The sequence below is a fragment of the Selaginella moellendorffii genome, unplaced genomic scaffold (assembly GCF_000143415.4).
Source record: "Selaginella moellendorffii unplaced genomic scaffold, v1.0 SELMOscaffold_107, whole genome shotgun sequence".
Taxonomy (NCBI): Eukaryota; Viridiplantae; Streptophyta; class Lycopodiopsida; order Selaginellales; family Selaginellaceae; genus Selaginella; species Selaginella moellendorffii.
In genome coordinates this window covers 290,787-316,552 of record NW_003314368.1, presented here as the reverse complement: position 1 = coordinate 316,552, position 25,766 = coordinate 290,787, and the positions used below count along the sequence as shown (strand labels likewise).

The window sequence follows — 25,766 nt, the reverse complement described above, 5'->3', positions numbered from 1 at the left end:
CAGATCACTGGTTTTTTTATTTCCTGTGAGGAAAATTTCATTACAAAAACTCACAGCGGCAGCCTATATATCTTTCTTACATATACATACTATTACTCAGGATCGGAAGAACTGTCCCGCTTCCTCTTGCGGCTAAGAATCTCGGCAGTCTCAAGCTGTACTTGCATCCGTTTCAGCTCCAGCTCCTTCAGCATTTCCATCTTGGCAATCTCGATTCTGGCGTACACTTCCGTAAACCCGTTTATGCTGCTGGCTAAGTTCCCCGCCGAGCTCCTCATGCTTCCTGCTAGCTCCAGAATACTTCTCGAGAGGTGGTCAGTGCTTATTCCTCCGTCCAAGCTGTTACCAGTGGCTTGCTGTTCTCTAGCAGCTGCTGCCGCTGCCGCTGCCGCCGCCGCCGCTACTTGAGGAAATGTTACCGCTGGTGGTGGTGGTGGTGGTGCCGCTCCTGGAGAGTTATGCCAAGCAGGAATGGCTGCCGGGATGTGAAAGTTTGGGTGAGCAGTGGATGAATCCATCCTGGCATACGGGGCAGTCGGTATTTCAGGCTTGAAACCGGGTCCATCAACTTTGCTAAAGCTTAAACTCGGTGGTGGTGGTGGCGGAGCTGCTGGTGCTGGTATTCCTCCTCCTGGCGATGGTGCTACTACGACCACTGGCTTTACCGGCGGGTAAGTACCTTCCTTGTTTTTCTCGCTCTGGCTCTGGACTGACGCGTCTTCGCTGTTGCTCAGGATTACTTTCTTCCCTCTCTTGTTTCTAATCCTCTCCTTTCCAGGAGGAATAACTCCCACAAAAGCTTTGCTGATGTTGCTGTTACTTGCCGAGGCAGCAGCGGCGGCAGCGGCCGCAGCAGCAGCAGCAGCAGCGGCGGCAGCAGTGACAGATTTTCCCGGAGAGCAGCCCCGTATGATCTCCATCTTGTCATACCACGGCCAGGAGCTCTCGGCTCCGGACAGCTTGTTCTTCTTCTCCGACTTGTAGCGCTTGGTAAGCGTGTCCATTTTGTTCCGGCAATGCTCCACCGTCTTAGCCGACTTTTGGTTGCTGTTGACTGTGTCCACGACCTCGGCCCAGTCCTTGCTCCGCAGCCCCTTGCCGTTCAATTGGCCATACTTGGCAGTGTAAGCATCTATGAGCGTCGATATGGCCGCCTCGCTCCACTCCTCCCTGTCCTTTCTAACACTCGGCTCATCGTTCTCCTTGCAGTTGCTCACCTTGGTGGTGGCTGCCAGTGATGGGCTTCTTCCCGGCGCTGCTAGCGATGGTGGTGGAAGTGGCGGTGATGAGATCGCCATCGTCGTCGTCGTCGTCGTCGTCGCTGCTGGGTCGATCTCTCTGGTCGCTGGAAGATCAGGCTGCTGCTCCATGCTCGGCGAATTGGGGTATGGATCCAGTGCTCTCACGAAAACTCCGACCTTGACGGATTGCTCGTCGCTGCTACAGGGAGAATCTTCACTGCGATCATGGGAAGCAGTCAGTGATGCTACAGCGGTGCTCTCGAGTGACGGAAGGGATGGGTTTTAATCAGACCATGGAGACGACGCATCGCATCGGTGCGCGATGGAGGAGCGATGGAGGAGAAAGAGAGAAAAAAAAAAGAGTTTTTTCTCTCTTTGGGAGGAAGTGGGATGGGAGAGGTGTGGTGTGGTGTTTGCACACATTTGATTCTCGGTGGTAGAGTAGCCACTCCATCGAGGGGGCGATCGTGGCCGTTGGATGTCCCCATCCGACGGCAATGCCGGTGTCTTTGTGCTGTCGTTTTCGAATGGACGGGCGGAGACCGGAAGGAGCCGTCGCCCGTCGGCCGGCGGAGACTCACAAGCGTGGCCGCCGGTCGCGCCACCGGCTATATCCCTAACGAAAATATTCGCGTGTATATTCCTCTCCCGGAAAAAATATTTTGCTCCAAACCTAAGTCTGCGATTAGAGGACGAGCGCCGACGCGCAGCCCAGCGCCGCGATGATCATCGCCAGGTATCGTCTAGCTCGAGCGCCTTGGATCTCCAGGCGCCACTGCCTCCCGCTGCTTGCATTCTCCTAGGGTAGAGTCTCTCGAGCTATGGCGCCGTCCGGCAAGGCCCGCCATCGCTCGCACCGCCACAGAAGGGACGCGGAAGAGGAGCTGGAAGAGGAGCAGGAGGGAGAGGAAGACGATTCTGTGGGCTCGGGTACTGTAGCGAGAAGGAAATCTAGTAGCAGCAAGCGCAGGGACAGTGGCGAGAAGGAGAAAGAGAGGGACGAGGCCAAGCGTGGCCACAGTTCTCACAAGAGGAAGCATAGCTCTGATGTGGCTGCTGCTCAACACTCGAGCCATTCTACCAAGAAGACGAGGTCTGGTGAGAATGAAGGGGTTGTGGTAAGTGCTCCTGAGAAAGTTCTGGTGTCCTGCGAGAAAAAGGACCGTAAGTCTGATCATGGTCGAAGTAGCGATTCTGGGCCTCGGCACAAAAAGTCCAAGGAGAAAAAGCATAGCGTGGCTGACAGAGATGGAGACAGGAATTTCACGGACTTGGAGAGTGATAGATACTGTTACAACGCCGAGGACGAAGAACGCCATTACTGTCGAGATCATAGGGACGAACCGGAGAGAGACAGAGAACGCGATGGTGACGACCGGAAAGACAGAGATAGAGGTGCAAAGCATCGAGAACACAAGGATGAGCGGTCTAAGAGAAGCCACAGTGACGTTAAACACACAGACCCTGACCAAAGCAAAGACAGTCGAAAGAAGTCCAGGGACAATGAAGATCAAACGAGGCCATCCAAGGAAGAGGATGGCCATCACAAAGAATCTAAACACAGAAGTCGTGACGATGATCAAGAACGTAGAAGCAACAGGGAGCGAAACCACGAGGTCAAGTCCAGCAAGGATGAGAGGTCTCACCGAGCGCACGAAGAAGAACGAAGAGTAAACGGTCGAGAGCGACATGAAGTGAAGCAGGACAAAGATAAGTTGAAGCCGAGGAGCGATGGCGAGAGAGAACGCAAGGACAGGGATGGCGAGAGAGAACGCAAGGACAGGAATGGCGAGAGAGAACGCAAGGACAGGGATGGCGAGAGAGAACGCAAGGACAGGGATGGCGAGAGAGAACGCAAGGACACTCAGAGTGAACGCAGCAGAGTATTGTCAAGAGAAGAGAGCAGGACCAAGGATAGCGAACGGAGGTCGCCAGGAGATGATTATAGTTCGCGAAAGGACAAGCGTAAGCATGACTCAGATTATAGAGAACGCAGCCGCAGCAGAGATCGTTCTAATGAAGACGACTATAGGAGGCGGCAAAGATACTACAAGTATGAGCGCGACGAGCGTTCTCATCATTACAGGGATTACAGAGACGAGGACTACAAGCGTTCCTCAGATGAGAGGTCTCGCAGGGGGCCTTCGTCCTCGGGTCGTCCTGACGATTATTCAAGGCGAGGTGGTTCCTATCGAAGAAGAGATGGCGCGGAGGAGCCTTGGAACTGGAAAAACGGTTTTTTTCCGCCGTTTGCACCCCATTATGGTGTCGGCGGATTTTTGGAGCATTTTCCAGCTTCGATCTATGGCTCGAGAGGATCGATCTATTCTCATCCTAGTAGATTCATGCGAGATCCGGCAAGTTTCGTTCGAGAAGATGGATATTCACACCCCTGGTACAATGCTGCTACTATGGAGCACTTTCGAGAACCCAAGGATCAAGCTCCTCTGGACGAGCACGCTTCGCAGGCATCTCCGGAAAACAAGTATGAAGAGCCAACTGGTGGCAAGAGCTTTTCCTTGAAAGACGCAAGATTCACCGAAGATATGCGGCAAATTATGTCCAGACTGAGCGTCTCGAAGGAGCTCGCGGGGCCTGAAGCTTACGAGGAGTACATGAAGTTTATGACGGACGAGAAAATTGAAGCTCCAGATGTGGAGCTAGAAGCTGATGAACCTGCTATGGCCTCAGACTTGGACGATGATTTTGTTTTAGAGGTCAGAGTGCGGTTTATTGACACTAAATTGTTCTTTTTGTTAAAGCTTTTGATGTTTTCAGGCTGATCCCGAAGGAGAGGATTTGCTCCGAGAAGTTGATGGCCATGGTTTATCCGAGCCTCCTTTTCTCTCAAGTCCGTTTGAGGTATGGTACGCTCTACCAGGATATCTGCCCTTTCAAACTGATGGAGCCAACCATTTCAGGACGCTCTCAAGCTTTACAGGAAACCCCAAGAGGAAAATCGATTGCGGAAGTCCCTGGTGGGATCGTTTTTACTTCCGCTCGAATGTGTTTCTCTATTACAATCCGAAGAAGAGGCCCATCCAAGCCGCGATTTTGCAGAAACCGCGAAGCGAGAGGAAAGTGGTGTAGAATATGGCACAGGAGACGACCCGAGTGTGGTAGACGGTAGACACACTCGAGGAGAGACTGCCGCATCACAAGAAGCTGGTGAAGCGTTAAAGGTGGTGACAGATATTAATGGTGGTGGGGATTTTTCTTGGGAGAAGAAGACAAACGATATAGTTATAGGCCTAGAGGTAGCGGACGACGACAGGAAGAACGTAACTAACACAGAGGAAAGAGGAAGGGACAATCCAGGCTCAGACGATCGTCATCTCGACTATAACGTCATAACGAGCAGTGGCAGCGACGGAGATGAAGATGGAGTACAGGGCGACGTGGGGGAAGATGCCGAGACTTTACAGAAAGTTTCCGAAGCGCACGAGGAGGACTTGCGTCGACAAATCGAACAAGAAGCTACAGGCGTGGTCTCTGAGGTGGAAGAAACTTTGGCAAAAGCCGAGGATGACTGGACAGAAGGAAAAGATACGACGCCACTGGAAGCCGTGGAGCAATTGGAAGGTAGAACCAATTCTTGCCAACTTGACGGAGTTCTGGAGTCTCTGGAACACAGGAAATGTGAAGTCGAAGCGACAGAAGTGATCGCGAGGCTAGAACTGGAAGCTAGAGACCAGGCTTTGGAGCCTGTGGAAGACTTGGAAGCGAAAGAGTCGACTGTGGAGCCTCGCGAGAACAGGATAGAACTGCAAGCTGGCGACGAGGCTTTGGAAGCGAAAGAGTCGACCGTGGGGCCTCGCGAGAACAGGATAGAACTGCAAGCTGGCGACGAGGCTTTGGAAGCGAAAGAGTCGACCGTGGAGCCTCGCGAGAACAGGATAGAACTGGAAGCTAGAGACGAGGCTGTGGAAGACTTGGAAGCGAAAGAGTCAACGGTGGAGCCTCGCGAGAACAGGATAGAACTGGCCGAGGCTTTGGAACCTGTGGAAGACTTGGAAGCGGAAGAGTCGGCGATGGAGCCTCGCGAGAAACTGGAAGCTAGAGACGAGGCCTTGGAACTTGTGGAAGACTTGGAAGCGAAAGTGTCGACGGTGGAGCCTCGCGAGAACAGGATAGAACTGAAAGCTAGAGACGAACAATCCGGTGTTAAAGAAGTCACCGCTCACGAGCACAGGGATGAAGTGGAAGACAGCGGCAAAACTCTGCCAGAGGCCGAGGATATCTCCAGAGAAGATCTGGAGACGCGTGAAGCATCACCTCGTACCGGAGATGCGGGAGAGAATCCCGAGACGCCGAAAGGTATGTCTAGTCCTCCTCAGGATGAGCGTAAGCATCTTGGGGACTAGAGCCGAGCTCTTCCGCTTCTCTCTTTTTCTTTCTTTTTTCTTCTCGTCTCCTTCATTGAGATGGATTTTTTTTTCTTTCTCTCATCTGATGGTTCGTTCCATGGTGTTTTTTCTCCAGCTTCTCCAATTCCTGGAAGGCTAAAAGTGAGGCTACCACTGCCAGTAAAAGAGAGTTTCTCTGTTTCTCCTAGGCTCTCTTCCTGGCCGTTGGATCGAGCAAATTTTAAGTGTTTTAAAGGGTTAAAGATTTTAAAGGAAGGGCTAAAAGTAGGGTTAGTTTTTAGCTCTGGGTTTAGGGTTAGGGTTCTAGCCCGCGCCCATGGAGCGCAAGCAATGCCTCTACGAGGTGCTGGGCGTGGAGCGCAGTGCGAGCGCCGAGGAGATCCGGTCGGCGTACCGCCGCGAGGCGCTGCGATGGCACCCGGACAAGATCCAGCAGAGCGGGATTTCAGCTGGCGAGGCGACGGAGCGATTCCAGGCGATTTCCAGCGCGTGGGAGGTTCTTGGCGATCCGCTGGAGCGCAAATGGTACGATTCTCACAGGTCGGAGATCCTGTCTAGCGGCGATGAGCTCTCCGAGTTTGAATTCAACCTCTGGTCGTATTTCTCGCCCTCGGCCTTCTCCGGCTATGGCGACTCCCGGAATGGATTCTATGCGGTGTACAGCGAAGTGTTTGGGAAGATTTCCGTCCAGGAGCAGGTGTTTGATCGCAAGTTTGGATCCGGCAGTGTGAGGGAAGCTCCTCCTTTTGGTGGACCGACTAGCAGCCATAGCGAAGTCTCGGCCTTCTATAGTTTTTGGTCGGGGTTTAAGACGGTGAAGGACTACGCTTGGTGCGACGAGTATGACGTCTCCGAGGCTCCAAACAGGAAAGTTAGAAGGTTGATGGAGGAGGAGAACAGGAAGATCCGGAAGAGGGAGCAGCGGGAGTTTAACGATGCGGTGAGGCAGCTGGCTGCGTTTGTGAAGAAGAGGGACAAGAGGGTGATGGAGTGGAAGCTTGAGGCGCTTAGATTGGCGGAGGAAAAGGAGAAGGAGAAGAAGCTCCGGCGCCAGCAGCAAGAGGTGGAGAAGTTGAAGAAAGTGGAGAGCTACGAGGAGCAAGAGTGGTCCAAGGTGGAGGAGGATTACTCCGTGTGGGAGGAGAACCAGAAGGCGGGCCGGGGTGGAGAGCGGCAGGAGTTTTACTGCATCCTGTGCGAGAAGAACTTTAAGTCGGAGAAGCAATGGCACAACCATGAGAAGTCGAAGAAGCATATCGAGAGGGCGTCGGCTTTGAAGGAGACGCTGCTGGAGGAGGATGAGAAGGTCCGTGCCAAGGCTCAGTCGGTCGATGAAGAAGAGGAGCATGACGAGCCCGTGGTTGCAGAACCGAAGGTTGTGGAAGTTATCGAAGCCGAGACGCCACCTCAAAGTCCTGGAGCAGACACGAGCAGCGAGAGCAATGCCGACGATGACGAAGAGTCGAGCATACTCGAGGCGATGCTGAATTCACACCGGAACAGGGGTAACACGGATCGAGCAATTGAGTCTGATGAATCGGACTCGATTGTGGTCGATGAAGTGCCAGTTCAGAACAAGGATGAATGGTCAAAGAGAAAAGCTACGTCGGGAAAAGAAGCCGAGTCCGAGGCTAATGCGGAAGAAAAAGACGTGGCAAATGTCATGGAGGAGCTCAACTCCGGAGAAACTCAACAGGAAGCAAAGTCGACCAAGAAAAAGAACAGGAGAAAGGAGAAAGGAAAGAAACCAGTAGAACAGAAGGAGGTGAGGAAGTCCGGGAAGAGCAAGGCAGCAGCAGCAGTCCCCTCGAGTACCTGTGAAGTTTGTGGCAGAGACTTCGATTCCAGGTATATAGCTTAACTTTTTTGAATCCTTGCTTTTACAAAGTGATGATTTGCTTATTTCTTATTGTTTTGCAGGAATCTGCTGTTCAAGCATGTGGAATCCTCAAAACACTTCGCTCTTAAACAAAAGTAAACATCGCGGGAATGAAGCAGACACGAGCGAAGAAGTAAAAATGAGGAAAGATAGGTACGATTGATGTTCTCCCATGGACGAACTAATTTTGTAGTGAAGGATTGCTTATTTGAATCAATCACCAAGCGAACGACTCTTATACATATCAAGACCGAGGCTTGAACTTAGCTTTCAGCGCTTCGACCGTGGCGTGGTCCAGTCCCCCGAGGGAGGCCGCGATAACTTCGTCTCGCATCCCAGAGCCAAACACACCGGGGCCAGCGGGGACGATTCCGGGGCTCTGGCTATCGAACGAGGCCAGCACCGTGGCTCTGCTGCTGCCAGGATTGTATTGGTAGTGGAGCATGCCTTTGGGAAGGATCATCACGTCTCCCGGCTGGAGGGTCTGCGCGAACAGGACGTTGTTCGAGTCGACAAACCCGGCCTCCACCTCTCCTTCCGCAATGTAGATGAGCTCGGATGCTCGGGGGTGGTAGTGCAGTGGGATCACGGCTCCGACTCCCAGGTCGGCTCTGCCGAAGGAGAGGCCCATGGTGTTGAGAGCTGGGAAGTTTGCCGAGGAAAGTAGAGTGGCATTCCAGGTCTGCGGAGGCGGAGCGTTTCCCAGGACTTTGGAGACGAAGTCACTGGGTGAAGGCGAGCTCTTGCACTGGTGCTGCTGCGCTTGAGTTGGAAGGCAGTAGTCTTGGAGTGGATCTGGATCAGCTGAATTGGAGAGGGTGGCGAGAAAGGAAAAGAAGAGAAGAAGCTGGAGGGAAAAGGACATTCTGGAGCAGGGGCACTCCTCGAGCGATGGGGTCGAGTTTTGAAGTCCGATGTTATGCCTTAACAAGGGTGACTAACTATAAGTCAATGTGTGTTGTTATCTTTTCTTCTGTGAGGGACGACAAAAGGAAGAAAAATGAGAAGAATCGGTGCTTACGTACGTCTGGACTTGAAGAGGTCAATCTCGTCAGCTTGAGCGACTTTAGAATGGCCGAGAAGATATACTTTGGCACCAAATACAATGAATCGATCACTACAAAATTAGTTCGTCCTGGGAGAACATCAATCGTGTTTTGTCCCGCATAACATTGGAGAGCAGATCTTTCACAGAAACTCTACAGCTGATCGAGGCTCCTAGTGTTAAAAAGAAAAAGAATCAAGAGGACGATAATCAAACGGGATTGCCATATTCGTTCTGATGAGCTTACCAACGCGGCGAGATTATTCTCGGGATTGCCGGCTCCACATTGCACGTCCAAGCATGCGGAATCCGAGAATGTTTGATCCAAGAAAAGCTCAGCAAGTTCTTGACGGGAGGATTTCAATAGCTATCATATGACTCAAAGGATTCATTTTCATTCTTCCAGCCGTGGGACTTTAAACAGTTGAAGGTCCGGCCAATGTATCCTCCGAATCCACATCCCTCACAAGAGTCACTCTCCTGAATGATCATGCTCGCAAAGTATGTCCAGAGTGGGCATCTAGACGATCTTGAATGTTGGAGCTCTTTTATGCATGGCTTTTCTGCACCTCCAGAGCACCACATTGTCCGAGGTCTTCACAAACCTGGAACTTCTCCTATGGAATGAGAGAAACAAATCTTCCACAAGAGAATGCGTCAATAAGAATCCATCTAGAGAAGTAATTTTCTTTTGCTTTAAACTCTGGATCGCATGGCATGGTGATCAAACGATCTTCCAGAATTTGCGAGGCTTTAGTTATTATGCTCTCTACTATATCTTTGAAGTGGGTTTGTCATAATAGAAAAATATTTTTAAGTTACTCGCTCTTTATTTGTGATTTAGAGGACCAATACATATACAGGGGAAAATGCAACAATGCAGGATGTATTCAAGGAGTTTACTTATGTCTTTCCATTCAAACTTCTTCATAGGTTACCTTTATTACAAGGTGTGGAGTATAAAATTATTTTAAAGCTAGGGACAAAGCTAATTTATCAACCTTCATTTCAGCTAAGTTATATAAAAGAAGTTTAATAACAAGTTAAAGAATTACTAAATTTTAAATTTATTTAGCCAAATAAGTCTTTATTTAGCACATTGGTCTTACTTATGAAAAAAAAAATGGCTCAATACAAATATTTATTAACTACTGTGCTTTGAACAAAAAGACAATGAAGGATAAAATGCTAATGCTGTATATAAATTATATCTTAGACAAACTTGGTGAATTTCAAGTATTTACTAAGATTTATCTAAGGAGTGAATATTATCATATTATAATCAATGATGCATATATTTCTTTTCAAGCATTTTGAGCATTATCTACACAATTTTATAGAGATTTTTTTGTTGTTTTTAGCACAAATATAGAGAGCATAAATTGCATTTATGAAAAGTTCTTTTATTACTATGTGACAATATAAACTTTATGTAAACAAGAACAAGTTTCATTGCACAGTGATGTATTTCGTGGAGAAGTTCGTGAACAAGTTTCATTCATTTATGTAAACAAAAACAAATTTGCAAGCACAGTGATGTATTTCATGGAGAAGATCTCACACTCAAGCCTTGAGCCAAGTTTATTTTCCCCTGCTTTTTCTTGGAGTTGATATTAATAAATTTAACTACCTTACCTTTTTTGCAAGCCTCTTATGCATCTTTGTGGGAATAGTGCCAATTCTGTCAAACATGTCTCTAACTCTCCTCCTCTCAAAATTGAAACTAGATTTCTGAAGGTTTTCAATCTTATCCAAGGTGAGCATGACCCCATTAGCAATTAGCCATTCTTTAAGTATTGCATCAGGTTTAGTCACTATAGTGTCTTCAAGCTGTTTTGTATGGTTGACATCAGTGTTATAGCAATACAACTAGCACCTTCTTGAAAATCTTGTTTGCTTTCATTCCCTATGGAAATATAGGGTTCGAATAGAGGTAGATTTTTCATCACAGATCCAAGCTTAACACTTGCCTTTTAGAAATATCTCTATACACCTTATATTGGATTTTACTGGCACTCGGTGTATCACCTCAGCTTCATGCTATAGTAAGCAATTTTAATTTGTTATGATGCTCTCTTCATCAACTATAGTAATATCTTGGAACAAAATGGTACTCAACATTAGGTCTATAAGAGCTTTTCACACCAAATGATGTGCTAACATCTTCACTAATAAAGGAAAAATGACACTTTGAGAGAATAATTTTTATATCACTAATAGAAGCCTAAGGAGTGTACTCTATAAATATGCTATAGACCACTTCTTTAACTACAGTTACCATTGTTTAGGCTGGTGGAGTTACTTTCCTCTTTATTCGATCATGTAACATTTCAATAAAAATTCATGTTCCTATATATCTTTAGCGCATGTGATCATGGGATGAGATTTGTATATACTATCACTGTGGATCCTTAGAACCTTGAGGGATAAATGGGGATAAAATAACCACTAAGGGTTCTTTCATCAAATAATTGCCCTTTTTCCAGTTAGCTTAAGGGGGAGAGAGATAGGGTGTGTTACATGTCATATGCCACATGTCACATGCCATGTGTCCAAAGGATAATGGTGTGGAATCCAAGTTTCAGAGCCTTGGGCCACTGAATGAAGGAACAGTGCCAAACTCCCAAGCATAGAGTCAAGGAGCAATGGCACTAGAGCATAGAACAACTCCGAAGCATACAACCTAAGGACCAAAAGGACAAGAGCATGGAGCAACTTGGAGCAGTCCTAGAGCAACCAATATCCCAATGCTAGGACCAACATGCAAAATGGAGCAAAATGGAGTTTGGCGCTATTTCAGCATACCGGTGGCCTAATGCAAGGATATGGGTACTCCACCAGCTAGCATGGAATAGAATTTAGGCTTAGACCCAAGTTGGATGCAGAACAAGGACAGGCACGCAAGCGGGAGCTAAACTATGTCTCAAGTTGGTTGGCCATGCCTGACTTACCCACTATCCTTACTATACATTGTGTTCAGGACAATCTCTACATTTCGTAGATTTGCCAAATGAGCAAATCTAAACACTTTCCATAAATAGTATTTGGGACCGGAATAAAATTAACACAAAGGGCATGATAGTGAAGTGTTTGGCAAACATGGTAAGTTATTATGTAACGATATTGAGGGATTAGTTTCAATACGCAAGGGTTCTTATCAAGCTAGTGCAGGACAGACCAAAAAATAACTAAAAAGCCGGGCCAAGTATGCTTGGCTAAATAGACACTTAGGAATTCCTTCCTTATGCTCATCTAGCCAAGTATAGATGCAAAGTCCAGTTTACTAACACTTGAACAAGAGGGACTAATAAAAGGTAAGGAAAGAGTGTCCGTAAGGACTGGATGATAGATAACTTTAGATATCTGAAGTTACATTTGCGACACTCTCCCCCCTTAGGGAAGATCAGTTTACTAACACACCTTATTAACTATTGACTAACAACCCCTATTAAGCCAAGTGGAACCAACACCTCCATTTTTGCATTGAATCTACCAATCCTTCTATTTAACTATTGACTAAAAACCCCTATTGAGCCAAGTGGAACCAACACCTCCATTTTTGGATTCCATGTGAGGCAATTAGTTATTCACCTGTATTGCAGTCCCACGATGAAGGATGTATGCATGGATGCCCAATATGTACGATTTCAAATTTTAAAGAATATACCTTACTCAAGGGTATATTATATTTTTTAAGTAGCCACTAATCAATAGGAATCGAACCCATGCCATTTCCTCTGATACCACATGTCGCACACCTTATCTCTCTCCTCTTAAGCCAACTGGAAAAGGGGCAATTGTTTAATAAAAGAGCCCTTAGTGGCTATTTTATCCCTATTTATCCCCTAAGGTTCCAAGGATCCATGATGACAGTATATCCAAATCTCATCCCATGATCACATGTGCTACAGTATTTTCCTTCCTCAAGTGCCAAGATTTTTAAAAAGTGTTTTATAATGTATATCAAATCTGATAAACATACTTCATATAAACTCATCTTTCCTTTACCTATCTTAGAGGAATGCCAACTCCACTTACTCTCAAAGAGGTTCATAGTTGGGGTGTATGCAAGGTCCTTGAATGGTTAGTCCTAATGAAAAAATGTGATATTAAGAGGCAAAAAACAGAGAAGGAAGAAAAGAAAAACCAAACATCTTAACTTCCTACCACCCCAACCATGACTTAAGTTGAGGTAGGCAGCTTATTTCCATATAGCCATCTTCATGCCACTATATCCAGATTTCAATAAACATATATAGTTATTCCACCAACTAACATAGTGTGGAACTTGCACTTAGACCCAATTTGGATGCAAAAGAAAGAGTGACACAGCCCAACAAGAGCCAAACTAATGTCTTAGGTGGTCAAACATGCATTCCAACCACTCTCCCTACTATACATTTGGAACCTTCTATAGCCCCCCCCCCCCCTTTTGAGGAACACACGCTTTAGGCTTTCACCCCAAGCCTCCCTTAGTACTAGGAGTTAGTCTTTGGGACAAGCTTGAGACATCTTTAGATTATGAATTTGGACAAAGGATTAACACCATTATGTTCAGGACAATCTCTACATTTCATAGATATGCTAAATTAGCAAATCTAGACACTTTCCATAAATAGCAATTAAGACCAAATAGAACTAACATAAGGTGCATGATAACAAGGGTGTTTGGCAGACATGGTAAGTTATCATCTAATGATATTGAGGGACTAGTCTCAATATGTGAGGGTTCTTGTTAAGCCAGTGCAAAATAAAGTAAAAGAGAACTAAGAGCCAAACCAAGTATATTTAGCAAGAAACACATAAGAGTTCCTACCTTATATTCATCTAGCTAAATACAGATGGTAAGCCTAGTTTACTAACATGTGAACAAGAGGGGTTGAAAAGGGAACTAGCAATATCGACCTCCTGCTACTGTGGTAATAAGGAAAGAATATCAGAAAAGACTAGCTAATAAGTAACTTTCAATACTTGCAGTCACATTCGTGACAATCATGCATCAAAGCAAGCAAGATCACATCAATCTTGGCAAAACACTCCATTTCTAGAGCTTTTGCAACTTTCCCTATACCATCGGGATACCTTAAAAGCCTTCTAAGACCACAGTGACCCACCACCACCAGCCCTAGAACCTAGCTGCTAAGAACCCTAACCCTAGCTACCACCCAAATGTTACAAAGGGTGTAAAGGATAGAAGAATGTACCCAACAATGTTTACAAGAGTTCCAAAAGCATGGAATATAAAATGCCCTTGAGAGTTGGAGCTCTTTGGGAAGGAGACCCCTACACTAAAACACAAGGAAGTTGTTAATGTTGGCAATGATGGTGATGCAAGTGATGATGGAGAGGAGGATGAGGAAGCTTTGGATCAAGCTTGTGTTCCACCACTAGACAGCCAGGATCAAACTCTAGTTCCACCATCAGATAGTCAAGATTTGGATCTAGTTCCACCAGTAAATAATAATGATCAAGTGGTTTACAAAATATCTCATCAACCTTGAGATAAGCAAAAGTGACTTTTACACATAAAGGTGGTAATATATGTTTTTGCAGCAATAATTATTAGTAGTAATTTTATTCTAGCTTGATGAGATGCTCATGATGAGGAGTTGGAAGAACTCTCATTGACAACATATCATATGATAGTAACATATTATTCCATACTTTTTTATTCACTTAGTTTTTCTATAAGTCTGTCTGGTTTCCCCAAAAACACACCGAGGCATTGTGGTGTCTTCATTAGCTCCTATAGTAAATTGATAATATCTTTTATGGAAGACAATATGAACATGGACATATGGTGTCAAAGGATATAAAGACCATTACTCTTAGTTGCAGACTTTATTCTTTTCAACTTTCCAGACAATATTTCAGATATTGATGAGAAATTCAAGGATTGGAACTTTTTCACACTCGACCACATCTGTGATGTGTTCCTCTTGTTAGAAGCATTTATGCTCAAAGCTGGCCATGTCATCTTCATCCTACTGAGTTTATGATGTATGCAACAAAAATTTGTTTCAAATTATTCTCTTTTAAGTGCATTATAGACCCTATTGGTGTCGATATTATAAGCATCCAAGGGAAGCCTGAAAAGGTGAGTAGGTATTTCATACTTTTATCTAATTTCTAAACTTTCCTATTTTCTAAATTATTATCTATTATACCTTTTGCAAAAATATGCATGACAGATTTTGTAATAGCAAGCATGTAGCACATGGTTTGCTTAGTATGATTGTTCCATTGATATCATACCCAACCTTATGGATGAATAAATCTGCAATAAGTGCTATCTTGACATGCAATTTAACATGCACTCGTATGCAACATAGATCTTATGTAGGCTCTCTTAACATGTATGATGGTGCAATAAGTTAACATGTATGTTATGCATATTAAATGTGAATATTGCATGACATTTACCATAACTTAATCCAGACTAGGTATCAATTTCAAACTCCATCAGCGATGCAAGTCTTTTTTGAGCTTTATTGCTCACTAGATGGTTTTGTGATTGATTGCACAATAAGTAGCAATTTTATAGTGGAGGCAACATGTGATTCTAGTAGGTTGATATTTGCTATTGAAGAATATCATTTCTTCAAACACTAGCTCAAAGGATTTCATAAGTTGCCTCCAAGTAAATTATGTTTATTAAGATTTTAAGATATATTTAGTTCTATTTTATATATTATAATCACTTCAAGTTTCTAAATTTGGAGGATTTAGAGGTCTCCCCAACTATACAAAAGCCATGGCTCAATAAATGCAAAGTGAATATTCTCCATAATACCAATATAGGAGGACGTGTAGAAGGAATCAATATGTTGATGATGAGGCATAAGAAAGTTAAATGCATCTTTACATAAAATGACAAACCTGTTACATGTTAGATGTTTGTAAATAATGTCAATGTCAGATATCATAATTACATATTGTCATTCTCACTTGCCACCATCACTCTATAGCACTTGTGTGTTGCCATCTCATCTTTCAATATTTTATAAATAATTATATATGAAATGATAACATTGTTTGTGCAATAATTGCAGTAGTGCTCAAGAAAACTATTCAAGCCCATATAAATGAATTCTTGATCCAAGACAAAATAAAAGGCATATTGGGCATCTTAGAATCAAACTTTCAATATGTTTACTAAGTGCTCAAGAAAATTAAGATGACTTGTATGGATCTAAAGGCTGGTAAAAGAGCCTAAACATTTTCTTCTTTCGAGTTATTCCTAAACCGAATACTACACTTCTAATACTTTATTTATTATAATCAATTCCTAGTGGATAATCTTAACAATATATGTTACCTAGAACTACTATCATTTCATTATATATTTTTTTTCTTTTAAAAGAGACAATACTAAAGTATAGTAAAACAATCTTAGATCTTACATTCCATTGTAGGGTGGCATAAAAATCCTATATTCCACATTAGTTAATGTTGTGTTTCCCAAAGGGATGTTGTTTTTCATTATGAAACAATAGTGGATATGTATATGTAATTCATTATTAAATCTATTATACATCTATGAATGCATATTTTCCAGACCTACTATGGGCAATTGCTACAATGTTCAAGAAAAGTTTGTAAACTCATGGAGCCATTTATCTTATGTAAAAAAAAGTATATTAGACATCAAATATAATAGAGTTCTATGCTTTCAAGCAATCCTACTCTATCAAAAGCAAGATATTGTAAAAATATGTGACATTAGTCTTGAAGTGTTGGAAGTAATCCCTCTCTAGTAAGAAGATTTAAAATTTCATATATAAGGAATTCTAGTTCAACTTCACTAAAGCCTCTAGCACAAAGAAGATTGTTATATGGAGGTGAAAATGGAATATTAGTAAAACTTGGGGATGGAGGTGGAGATTGATATAAAATGCTGGAGGGCCAATATAGTGCATATGATTATGGGATAAGATTTAAATATGCTGTCACTGTGGATCCTTGGAACCTTGAGAGATAAATGAGGATAAAATAACCATTAAGAGCTCTCTCATCAAGAAATTATCACTTTTCTAATTGACTTAAGAGGAGAGAAATAGAGTGCGTTACATATGGTATTAAAGAAAATGGCATAGGTTTGATCCTCATTAATTAGTGGCTACTTAAAAATATAATATACCCTTGAGAAAGGTATATTCCTACCTCTAAATTTGAAATCATACGTATTGAGCATCCATACATACATCCTTCTTCTTGTGTGGAGTATCCACAAACGAATGTATCCACTATAGGACTATGGTATGGGTGGATGACTAGTTGTTTTACATGAAATAACTAATCTACACAATAGAAAGATTAATAGATTCAATGCGGAAATGGAGGTGTTGGTTCTTCTAAGTTTAGTAGGGGTTGTTAGTCAATAGTTAATGAGAACATTAACATCTCTAAAGGGGGGTGAGTGTAATATATATGATCATAGGATGAGATTTGGATATACTGTCACCGTGGATTTTTAAGGGATAAATGGGGATAAATAGCCACTAAAGGCTTTCTCATCAAGCAATTACCCCTTTTTCAGTTGTCTTAAAGGGAGAAAAATAGGGTGTGCTACAGCCAAATATAAGTAGTAATGACTTTCTTTTGTGTAAAAAATTAAAAGGAACATCTTGAAAGACAATTCATAGTTTTAAATATAAAAGAAAAGGGTCTATAAAGAAGAGTGCACTCCTTTTTCTAATTAAGTAAGAGTCTTGGGATATTTGGGGTTAAATATCTTTAGGTTTAAATAGTATTGGGTTGGGTGACCTCCTAGGAAGTCGAGTTTATATTTGGTATTAAAGGGATTTTGAATTTGATTCTGTTTGTTGGCTAGAGGAATCACACTACATATTGAGATAGACATTTGGTAAGTCTAATTTGCCTCCAACTAGGCTTGACCCAAGGGGTAGGGTGTCAAGAGAATAAAGCTCTCAAGAAAGTTGTAACTTTTAGCTTCCATTCATAAGAGCTTGACCTGAAGAATGAAGTGTCAAGAGAGCAGGGCATAGTGGAAGTATGGTGGATTATAAGTAACCAAAGGGCTCATAAATAAAAGTGCCCCTTGTTTCAAATCAGTTTCCTTAAGTTTGAATAATATTAAGCTAGATGACTTCTTAGGAAGTCAAAACTCAAAAGAAAAAAACTTATGATAACTATAAGTTTTTTTAGTGGTATACTAAGTATAGTCAAATTCATAGATTATTAGTCTCGGAAATAGGGCTTTATAATCATAGCCTCCTTGTAAACACAAGAGCTACTAGAATTCTAGATTTTCATGCATACATATGCTCTATCACTCTATTGAAAATCTACAATATGCAAATATTTGTTTCTTACACTTGTGCCACAACTGGGAAATATAGAATATATTATAGTGGTAGGATATATTAGCATATTGGCATTCTATCATATGAGTGGGGATAGTGGGGATTTATATAAGAGGATTGGGATATAATCAAGCAAGCGGAGTTTTTTATATGAAGTATTATATAATTACAAAATGCCATAAAAACTTTTATGAAGTAGATTTGTTGATGCTTTCTACTGTGTTATTTCTTCATTTCTCTTGCTCTAAACTATTATGTTAGAAGTAACAAGAGCATTTTCATCAATAATGACAATGGTCTTTACATTCCCAGATGGATAATAAAGACAAAAAGTGTAATATGGAAATTATAATAATGAAACAAAGTTAACATTCTCACATTCCTTTACACTATAACTTTTACTCATAGATTTTTTATTTTCCTTGCTTCCCATCTTCTCAAAAACCCTAGAAAAAACTTTTGAATGAAGGAATAGTATGTAAATATATAACAGCTAGAAAAGTAATCAAAATATAAAGTAGTTAAATCAAAATATGATAGCTATAAAAGTAGTCAAAATATGAAGTAGTTAAATTAAAATATGATAGCTATAAAAGTAGTCAAATTAAAATATGACAATTGTAAAAGTAGTCATAGTAAAATAATATAAGATAGGTTCTTGTGAACTTATTCTTTTTTTAACAACTCAATCTTGTAGAAACCTTTGTCCCAGGTACTTACATGTTTCAATATTTTAAAGTATGTTAGAACCTTCATTTTTTCCATTTAAATTTCATTTATAAGACTTCTAACTAACTACATTGACTTGCATTTACTTGTGTTAAGTTAAGCTCAACTCAACTTTGGACAAAACAAAAGGAAAAATATCCTCATCAAGAACATTGCTATAATAAAAACTGGACTCCAAATTGTAGTGACACTGGATTCAATAGGTAGCCTATAGGAAAACCAGGAGAAGAAAGGAGAGAAACAAAAGCCTACCTTGCTTATTCTTCAATTTAAGAACACAGAGCTATTGTGCTCTTGCCATTAGGTTGACACTCGTTAATCTTAAAGGCCGTTAGCATTGGAGTCACTAGAGAACTATTGCCATTCTAATACTTACTCAACTTAAGTAGTGGGAAGAACACAAAAGCACTGCTCCAAAAAGAAAAGAAAAAAACTCTATTCAGTGTTCCAAATCTTTAATTGATGGTAGCTCCTCCTCCTTGTTAAAGTTGTCCTTGTGGATCTTGGAAACCTTCTTTGCGACTTCACAACATTGTCCTTGTGCCATAGCCCCCAGCTTGTGCAATGGAATGATAATCCAGCAAAACTCACACCATTTGTTCCCCTGGCTCACCCAGTACTACACGCACAAGATCTTGTCGAGAATCGAGCAGCCAATCAGCTTGAGAAATTAGGGTTTAGGCTAGTTACAATGGCACCATTTAAGCAATCTGATGTTCCAGTCTTTCGTCAATTGTTTCGAGATCACTGTGGGTTGATTGCCATGGAGGAGAGTTTTTTCTCCAGATAAGGCAAGAGATTGCAGAGAAGAGGAATGGCAAGTTTTCTTGTCTATGACAACCAAAACAGGATTTCTAGAAGAAGCCAACCTTGCTCGAGGCCAAGAAGAAAGAGCTCAAGAAAAGGCTAGAGATGAGTTTTCTCTTGGACCCGAGCCAAAATCCAAGCACAATGGTGGAAAACTACATAGGAAAACTAATCTTGAGATGGTTACAATTTCACCATCCATTGTGCAAGGGTACATTGCTCTTCACAAACCACATGTACAGCAAGAGGAGCCCACTGAGCAACACCAGCCTCAGTAGCAGCCTGCCATGCCACAGTAGTTAGCAGAGCAGCAGTAGCCTCCACCACTACAGCCCATTGAGCAGCACCAACCTTTGTTTTCATAGCCTGCCGAGCAGCCGTCTCCACCATAGTAGCTTGTCAAGGAGCAGCCATTTCTACTGCAGCAACTAGCAGAGCTACATCAGCCTGCTGAGGAGCAGCCACCTTTGCCACAGCAGCCACTCGAGCTACAGCAGCTTGCTGAGCCGCACCACAATCTGCAGTAGCAACTGGCACCACCACAGTCTGAGCACACACAGACATTTGCTCTAGACATCAGCACCGATGACATGCAGTCGCCTCGTTCAGCAATGCATCACTAGTTTCCTCACAAGTACACAAGCACCAAGCGCCATCACTATGACAAATATGCTACCAACAACTTCCAATCAAAGCAGAGGAGCAGCCGCAACCAAAAGTATATCATACCATGCTTACAAACTTTTTGGAGCAATACCATGACTCCAATATGGCGGTGTACATATGGGACAGCATGGAGAGCTTCTTTTGCAACGTTTTTGCACGACCACATGAGGAGAAGTTGGCAAGCATGGCTCAAAAACTTGATCAGGTAAAGGGAATCCTTCGCACTATGTAGGCTCATGGACTCCCAACACCAAACACCCGCCAAAAATCTTTCGAGTTAGTGCAGTAGTACCAACTTAATAATGCCCGCCTCACCAAAGAAAACAATAAGCTCAAGGCCCAGCTTCAAGTGCTCGAGACTGCCATTAAGAACTACACTTGTGACAAGCTCGAGGACTACGAAGAAGAACTAAGGCTAACAACACAACTGCCACTACCACCATATGGAAGCTTGAGCCATAGGAGCTACTCAACTCTAGTCATCAAAGAGTAAAGAGGTACATGCATTTTGCATTTTCGCAAAGGCATTTCCTAAGTTAGGAATTTGGACCAAGAGAAATCCTAATCTCAATTCCTAACTTAGGAAATACCTTTGTGAAAATCACAATGCAAAGTGCATATACCTCTCTACTCTCCGATGACTAGAGTTGAGTAACTTCTATGGCTCAAGTTTCCATTGTGGTGGTAGTGGCAGTTGTGTTGTTAGCCTTTGGTTCTTCCTTGTAGTCCTCGAGCTTGTCACGAGTGTAGTTCTTAATGGCAGTCTCAAGCACTTGAAGCCAGGCCTTGAGCTCCATGTTTTCTTTGGTGAGGCAGGCATTATCGAGTTGGTACTATTGCGCTAACTCAAAAGATTCTCAGCAAGTATTTGGTGTTGGGAGTCTATGAGCTTGCATAGTGCGAAGGATTCCCTTTACCTGATCAAGTTCTTTAGCCATGCTCGCCAGCTTCCCCTCGTGTGGCTATGCAAAAACATTGTGAAAGAAGCTCTCCATGCCGTCCCGCATGTACATTGCCATATTGGAGTTATGGTACTACTCCAAAAAGTTTGTAGGCATGGTACGGTACACTTCCACTTGCGACTGCTCCTCTGCTTTGATTGGAAGTTGTTGCTAGCATATTTGTCATAGTGATGGCGCTTGGTGTTTGTGTGCTTGTGAGGAAACTAGTGATACATTGCTGAACGAGGCGATTGCATGTCTTCGGTGCTGATGTCTAGAGCAAATGTCTGTGTGTGCTTAGACTGTGGTGGTGCTAGTTGCTACTGCAGATTGTGGTGCGGCTCAGCAAGCTGCTGTAGCTCGAGTGGCTGCTGCGGCAAAGGTGGCTGCTCCTCAGCAGGCTGATGTAGCTCTGCTAGTTGCTGCAGTAGAAATGGCTGCTCCTCAACAAGCTACTATGGGGCTGCTCGGCAAGCTTCGGTTTAGGGTTTAGGGTTAAGCTTCAATTGGAACGTTGTTGGTGGCATATTTGTCATAGTGATGGTGCTCGGTGCTCATGCGCTCGTGAGGAAACTAGTGATGCATTGTTGAACGAGGCGGCTACATGTCATCGGCACTAATGTTTGGAGCAAATGTCTGTGTGTGCTCAGGCTGTGGTGGTGCCGGTTGCTGCTGCAGATTGCAATGTGGCTCAACAAGCTGTTGTAGCTCGGTTAGCTGCTATGGCAAAGGTGGCTGCTCCTCAGCAGGCTGATGTAGCTCTGCTAGTTGCTGCAGTAGAAATGGCTGCTCCTCGGCAAGCTGCTGTGGTGGAGACAGCTACTCGACAGGCTGTGGCAGTGAGGGTTGGTGCTACTCAACAGGCTGCAGCGGTGGTGGCTGCTACTACTCTATGAAATGCTGTGGCACAGCAGGTTGTTGGTGAGGCTAGTGTTGCTCAGCGGGTTGCTCTTGCTGCACGGGTGGTTCATGAAGAGCAATGTGCCCTTGCACAATGGATGGTGGAATTATAATTGTCTCAGGATTTTCAAGAATATCCTGTGTCAGCTGAAAGTGATCGTCCACCAAAATTGTTGTCGTTGGAGATGGAGGTGGCACTGGTTCATGCAGTGGCAATGGTGGCAAATCCAGCTGTGGTGAGCTCGGAGGTTGCAAGCTCTTCATTGATGGCTGTGTAGGTGCCAAACTCTGCTGCCATTTTTTTTTGGAGCTGGAGGTTCTCGTTGGTTGTTGTCGTGTCAACACCTTGTGCTGGACTGTCAACCTATGAAGTCCCAATGTTTCTTTGGCCTTGTCCCCATGTCTTTCTTTGTGGAGTTGCTACTGCCTTTTGCTGGACCTTTTTCTTCTCGGTGTTCATCAGGTTGTCTTTAGCTTGGTGCTTTGAACGTTCCGTGGCTGTGTGCTATGGAGGCAAAGGTGGTGGATTGTAGATCACCATGGCTTAACTCCTATGCGTGACGATGCCTCAGACATATAGTAGTATCAGTATCCTCACACATCTCCCCATGTTGAGATCTACTGTCACCTTCTTAAGTTCCTTGTGAAACTTCGGGATCACATATCCTGCTAAATTGACTTTCTTCCCAGCTTGAAGATCCTTGTAGATGAAAGCCACGGATCTGCTCACTGTTGTTGCAGTCTTCTTGAACTCTAGGTTGAGAACAAGGAACTTGAAGATCTTGTAGAACTCGTCCTTGATGTTGGAGAATTGCAAACTAAGCGCCGAGTTGTTGCTCCCAAGATCTTTCATGATGTCATGACTTAAAGCCCATGTGCATGGAGCAGAGACTTGCTCGCCTTCATTTGGGAGGCATAGAGCTGCTGCCAACTCCAAATCTTCAAGTTCAACCTGGCTGGTGGCGAGATCCATCAAGTGAGCCCTCTCATTGCTCACTTGATTCATGAGATATCCCACCATTCATTCTACAAAGTCGAAGAGGCCATGATTGTGAGTCCAACGCTTGGCATCCGCATCGAATTGCCACTCGAGATTTTGAGGATGACGGTATCTATCTTGGGTGTTTGCTTGGTTCGCATTGTGTCGACTCTTCGGCTCTATTGAGAATGCGCTTGCACTTTCTTCTTGTCGCTCTCGATTGGTGCATTTCTTAGAATCTGATGCACTCGTTTGAGATGGGTGAGAGCACCTAGCTGATGATCACTCTCTAGCACACTTGTGATCTCAAGATTTGCTTGCCACTCACGCTTACCCTTTGATTTTCCAGTGTGCGCTTCCTCTCGCTATCAGCCGTCAGGGTTAGGGCTAACTCTGTTTCATTGTTTTGTTCATATGGTGTTCTTGCATTGTCACTAAGTCTTTTCTTGAGTAGAGTTGTTTGTGATTGTTGTGGAACTGTTTTGTGTGCAACGTGAGTTGTATTAGTTTCATTGGTAGTCAATTCTAGCATGGTGTGCATGGCTTGCATATATGCTATGCTTGGTTCTTGATATTTTCTCAATTTGTTGAGATTGACTATTTGAATTTCTTCATCATCAAGTGTTATTAAGTGGGCTATGCCGGGTGTTTACATATTTGTGATCTTGAATGGTCCTTCCCATTGATGTACCAATTTGCCTCCTATTTTGTCAACACTTCCTTTATACCATGGAACAAATTCCCAACTTCAAATCTATTAGTTTTCTTTATAGTTTGTTTTCTATCGTGATAAGCTTTTCTTCTTGCTTGTATAGCTTCAATTGTTCATAAAGCATATAATCTTTCTTCATCTAACTTTTCTAACATAGTCAATCTTTTCTTGATTGATTCTTCTTGATTAATTTGCAGCTGAATTGCCATTCTCAAGGATGGTATAGTATATTCTAGTGGTGTCAAAGCTTCAAGTCCATAAGCTAATTTGAATGGAGTTGAATTTGTTGAAACTTTATATGCTATTTTATAAGCCCAAAGAGCATCATAAACTTTATTATCCCAATCTTTAAGATTGATTTGCACTATTTTCTTCAATATATTCTTGAGTGTTTTGTTTGTGGATTCGGCTTGGTTGTTGCCCTGTGGATAATATGGTGTAGATTTCTTATGTTTGATGATGAATTTGTCTAATAAAATCTTGATTTTTTCATTGAGGAAATGTGCTCCTCTATCCATTACCATTTCTCAAGGTAATCCATATCTTGTGATAATTATTTCATAAAAAAACTTAACTGTATTCTTTGTTGTCGCTTTCTTGAATGGTTGAGCTTCTAGGTCCTACAAAATCTAGGCTCCATCGTTGAAAAGGTTCCATTGCTATAGTCAAATTTAGTTTTTGTGTTTGTTTCTTGGGTGGAAATTTTATACGTTGACAAATATCACAAATTTGACAAAACTGTGAAGTGTCTTTTCATAATGTAGGCCACCATAGGCTTGCTTGCAATATTTTTCTTGCTGTAATTTCTTCTGCAAAATGCCCACTAGAACAACTTGCATGGGCTTCTTCTAGTAACTCTTGTATTTCTTCTTGTGATCTTACACATTTTCTTAATATATTATCATGTCCAATTTTATAGAGTTTTCCTCCGACGACTGAGTATCATCATGTTCTCAAAACAAATTGTTTTCTTTGATCTTTCATGGTACATGATGTGGGAACTTTTGTAGTTGTTAAATAACTAAAGATTTCTTGAAGTGTATTATGGGTGGTAATTTTAAAAAAATGTGAATCGGGTAAGTCATTGTTGGGGTCTTGTATATTTTCCCTGGTTGTAATTCTATTGAGATGATGAGCTTGTTCATGGTATTTGCCAGGTTTGTGAATTATCTCAAAATTGAATCCTTGTAATAACAAAAACCATCTTGCTATTCTTTTGCTAAGGATGGGTTTGTTAAATAGATGAATCAATGCTTGATGATTGACAAATATTTTTACTTTGTTGGAAAGTAAATAGTATTGGAATTTGGTTAAGACATATATCATGCCTAAGGCTTCTTTTTCTATAGTTGTATAATTCATTTCGGGTGGAGAAGGTTGTCAACTTGCATAATATATGGGGTGATCACAATTATCATCTTTATGTTGGCAAAGAATTACTCCTATGTAAGTTTATCTTTGAGTATCAAGAATGTTTGCTGACATTCTTGAGTCGAATGATAGAATTTGTCTTTCTTGAGTAAATCAGTTAATGGTTTAGCTACTTTGGCATAGTCCTTGATAAATCTTTGATGGTAACCCATCTTACCTAGAAAACTTCTCAAACTTTTGAGATCATTAGGTGGTTGCATTTTCATAATAACATCGGTTTTAGCTTTATCAATTGGAATGCTTTGAGTGGAAACAATGTGGCCAAATAGTATTCCTGATTTAATAAAGAAAGTACATTTTTTAGGATTAAGAGCAACTTGGTTTTGTCTACATTTGATAAAACATTTCTCGAGATATTTAAAATAAAGACACTTGGAAGGTATCAGTAATGATATGTTAAAAGGTAAATGGGGCATTGGTTAATCCAAATAGCATTCGCATGTATATATATGCTCCCTATGGACTTATAAAAGTTATTTTATGTTGATCTGTGACAGCTATGTGTACTTGATTGTAGCTTGAAATACCGTCAAGAAATGAGTACATCTTATAACCAGCTATAGCATCAAGTATTTCATCTGAAAATGGTATAGGAAAGGCATCTTTTGTAGTGGCATCATTTAACTTTTTATGCTTTATTTCGTTAAAGTGGAACTTTTCATTATCCCACTTATGGTGTGTGGCCACATGCCATTTTTATAACAACAATAAAAAATTGAAGTTTTAGCTTTATAATTTATAAA

The 25,766-nt window shown here is 42.6% G+C and overlaps 3 protein-coding genes across 3 annotated transcripts; 2 read left to right on the top strand and 1 right to left on the bottom strand.

The window, feature by feature from the left end:
* Positions 1-92: 92 nt before the first annotated feature.
* On the bottom strand, positions 93-1,370 carry LOC112342394 (trihelix transcription factor ASIL2-like). Its single transcript, XM_024664134.1, has 2 exons — positions 931-1,370; positions 93-519 (listed from the first exon to the last, which is right to left on the bottom strand). Exons 1-2 carry the CDS (start codon positions 1,368-1,370, stop codon positions 93-95), a joined length of 867 nt encoding a protein of 288 aa, XP_024519902.1.
* Positions 1,371-1,677: 307 nt separating this feature from the next.
* LOC112342381 lies at positions 1,678-5,793 on the top strand. The gene is made up of 3 exons (XM_024664075.1): positions 1,678-3,958; positions 4,020-4,103; positions 4,163-5,793. The coding sequence occupies exons 1-3, from the start codon at positions 2,063-2,065 to the stop codon at positions 5,603-5,605; spliced, it is 3,423 nt and encodes a 1,140-aa protein (XP_024519843.1). The 5' UTR covers positions 1,678-2,062; the 3' UTR covers positions 5,606-5,793.
* A 95-nt stretch (positions 5,794-5,888) lies between these two features.
* On the top strand, positions 5,889-7,729 carry LOC9630982 (DNAJ protein JJJ1 homolog). The gene is made up of 2 exons (XM_002990301.2): positions 5,889-7,456; positions 7,529-7,729. The coding sequence occupies exons 1-2, from the start codon at positions 5,925-5,927 to the stop codon at positions 7,584-7,586; spliced, it is 1,590 nt and encodes a 529-aa protein (XP_002990347.2). The 5' UTR covers positions 5,889-5,924; the 3' UTR covers positions 7,587-7,729.
* The last annotated feature ends 18,037 nt before the right edge of the window (positions 7,730-25,766 follow it).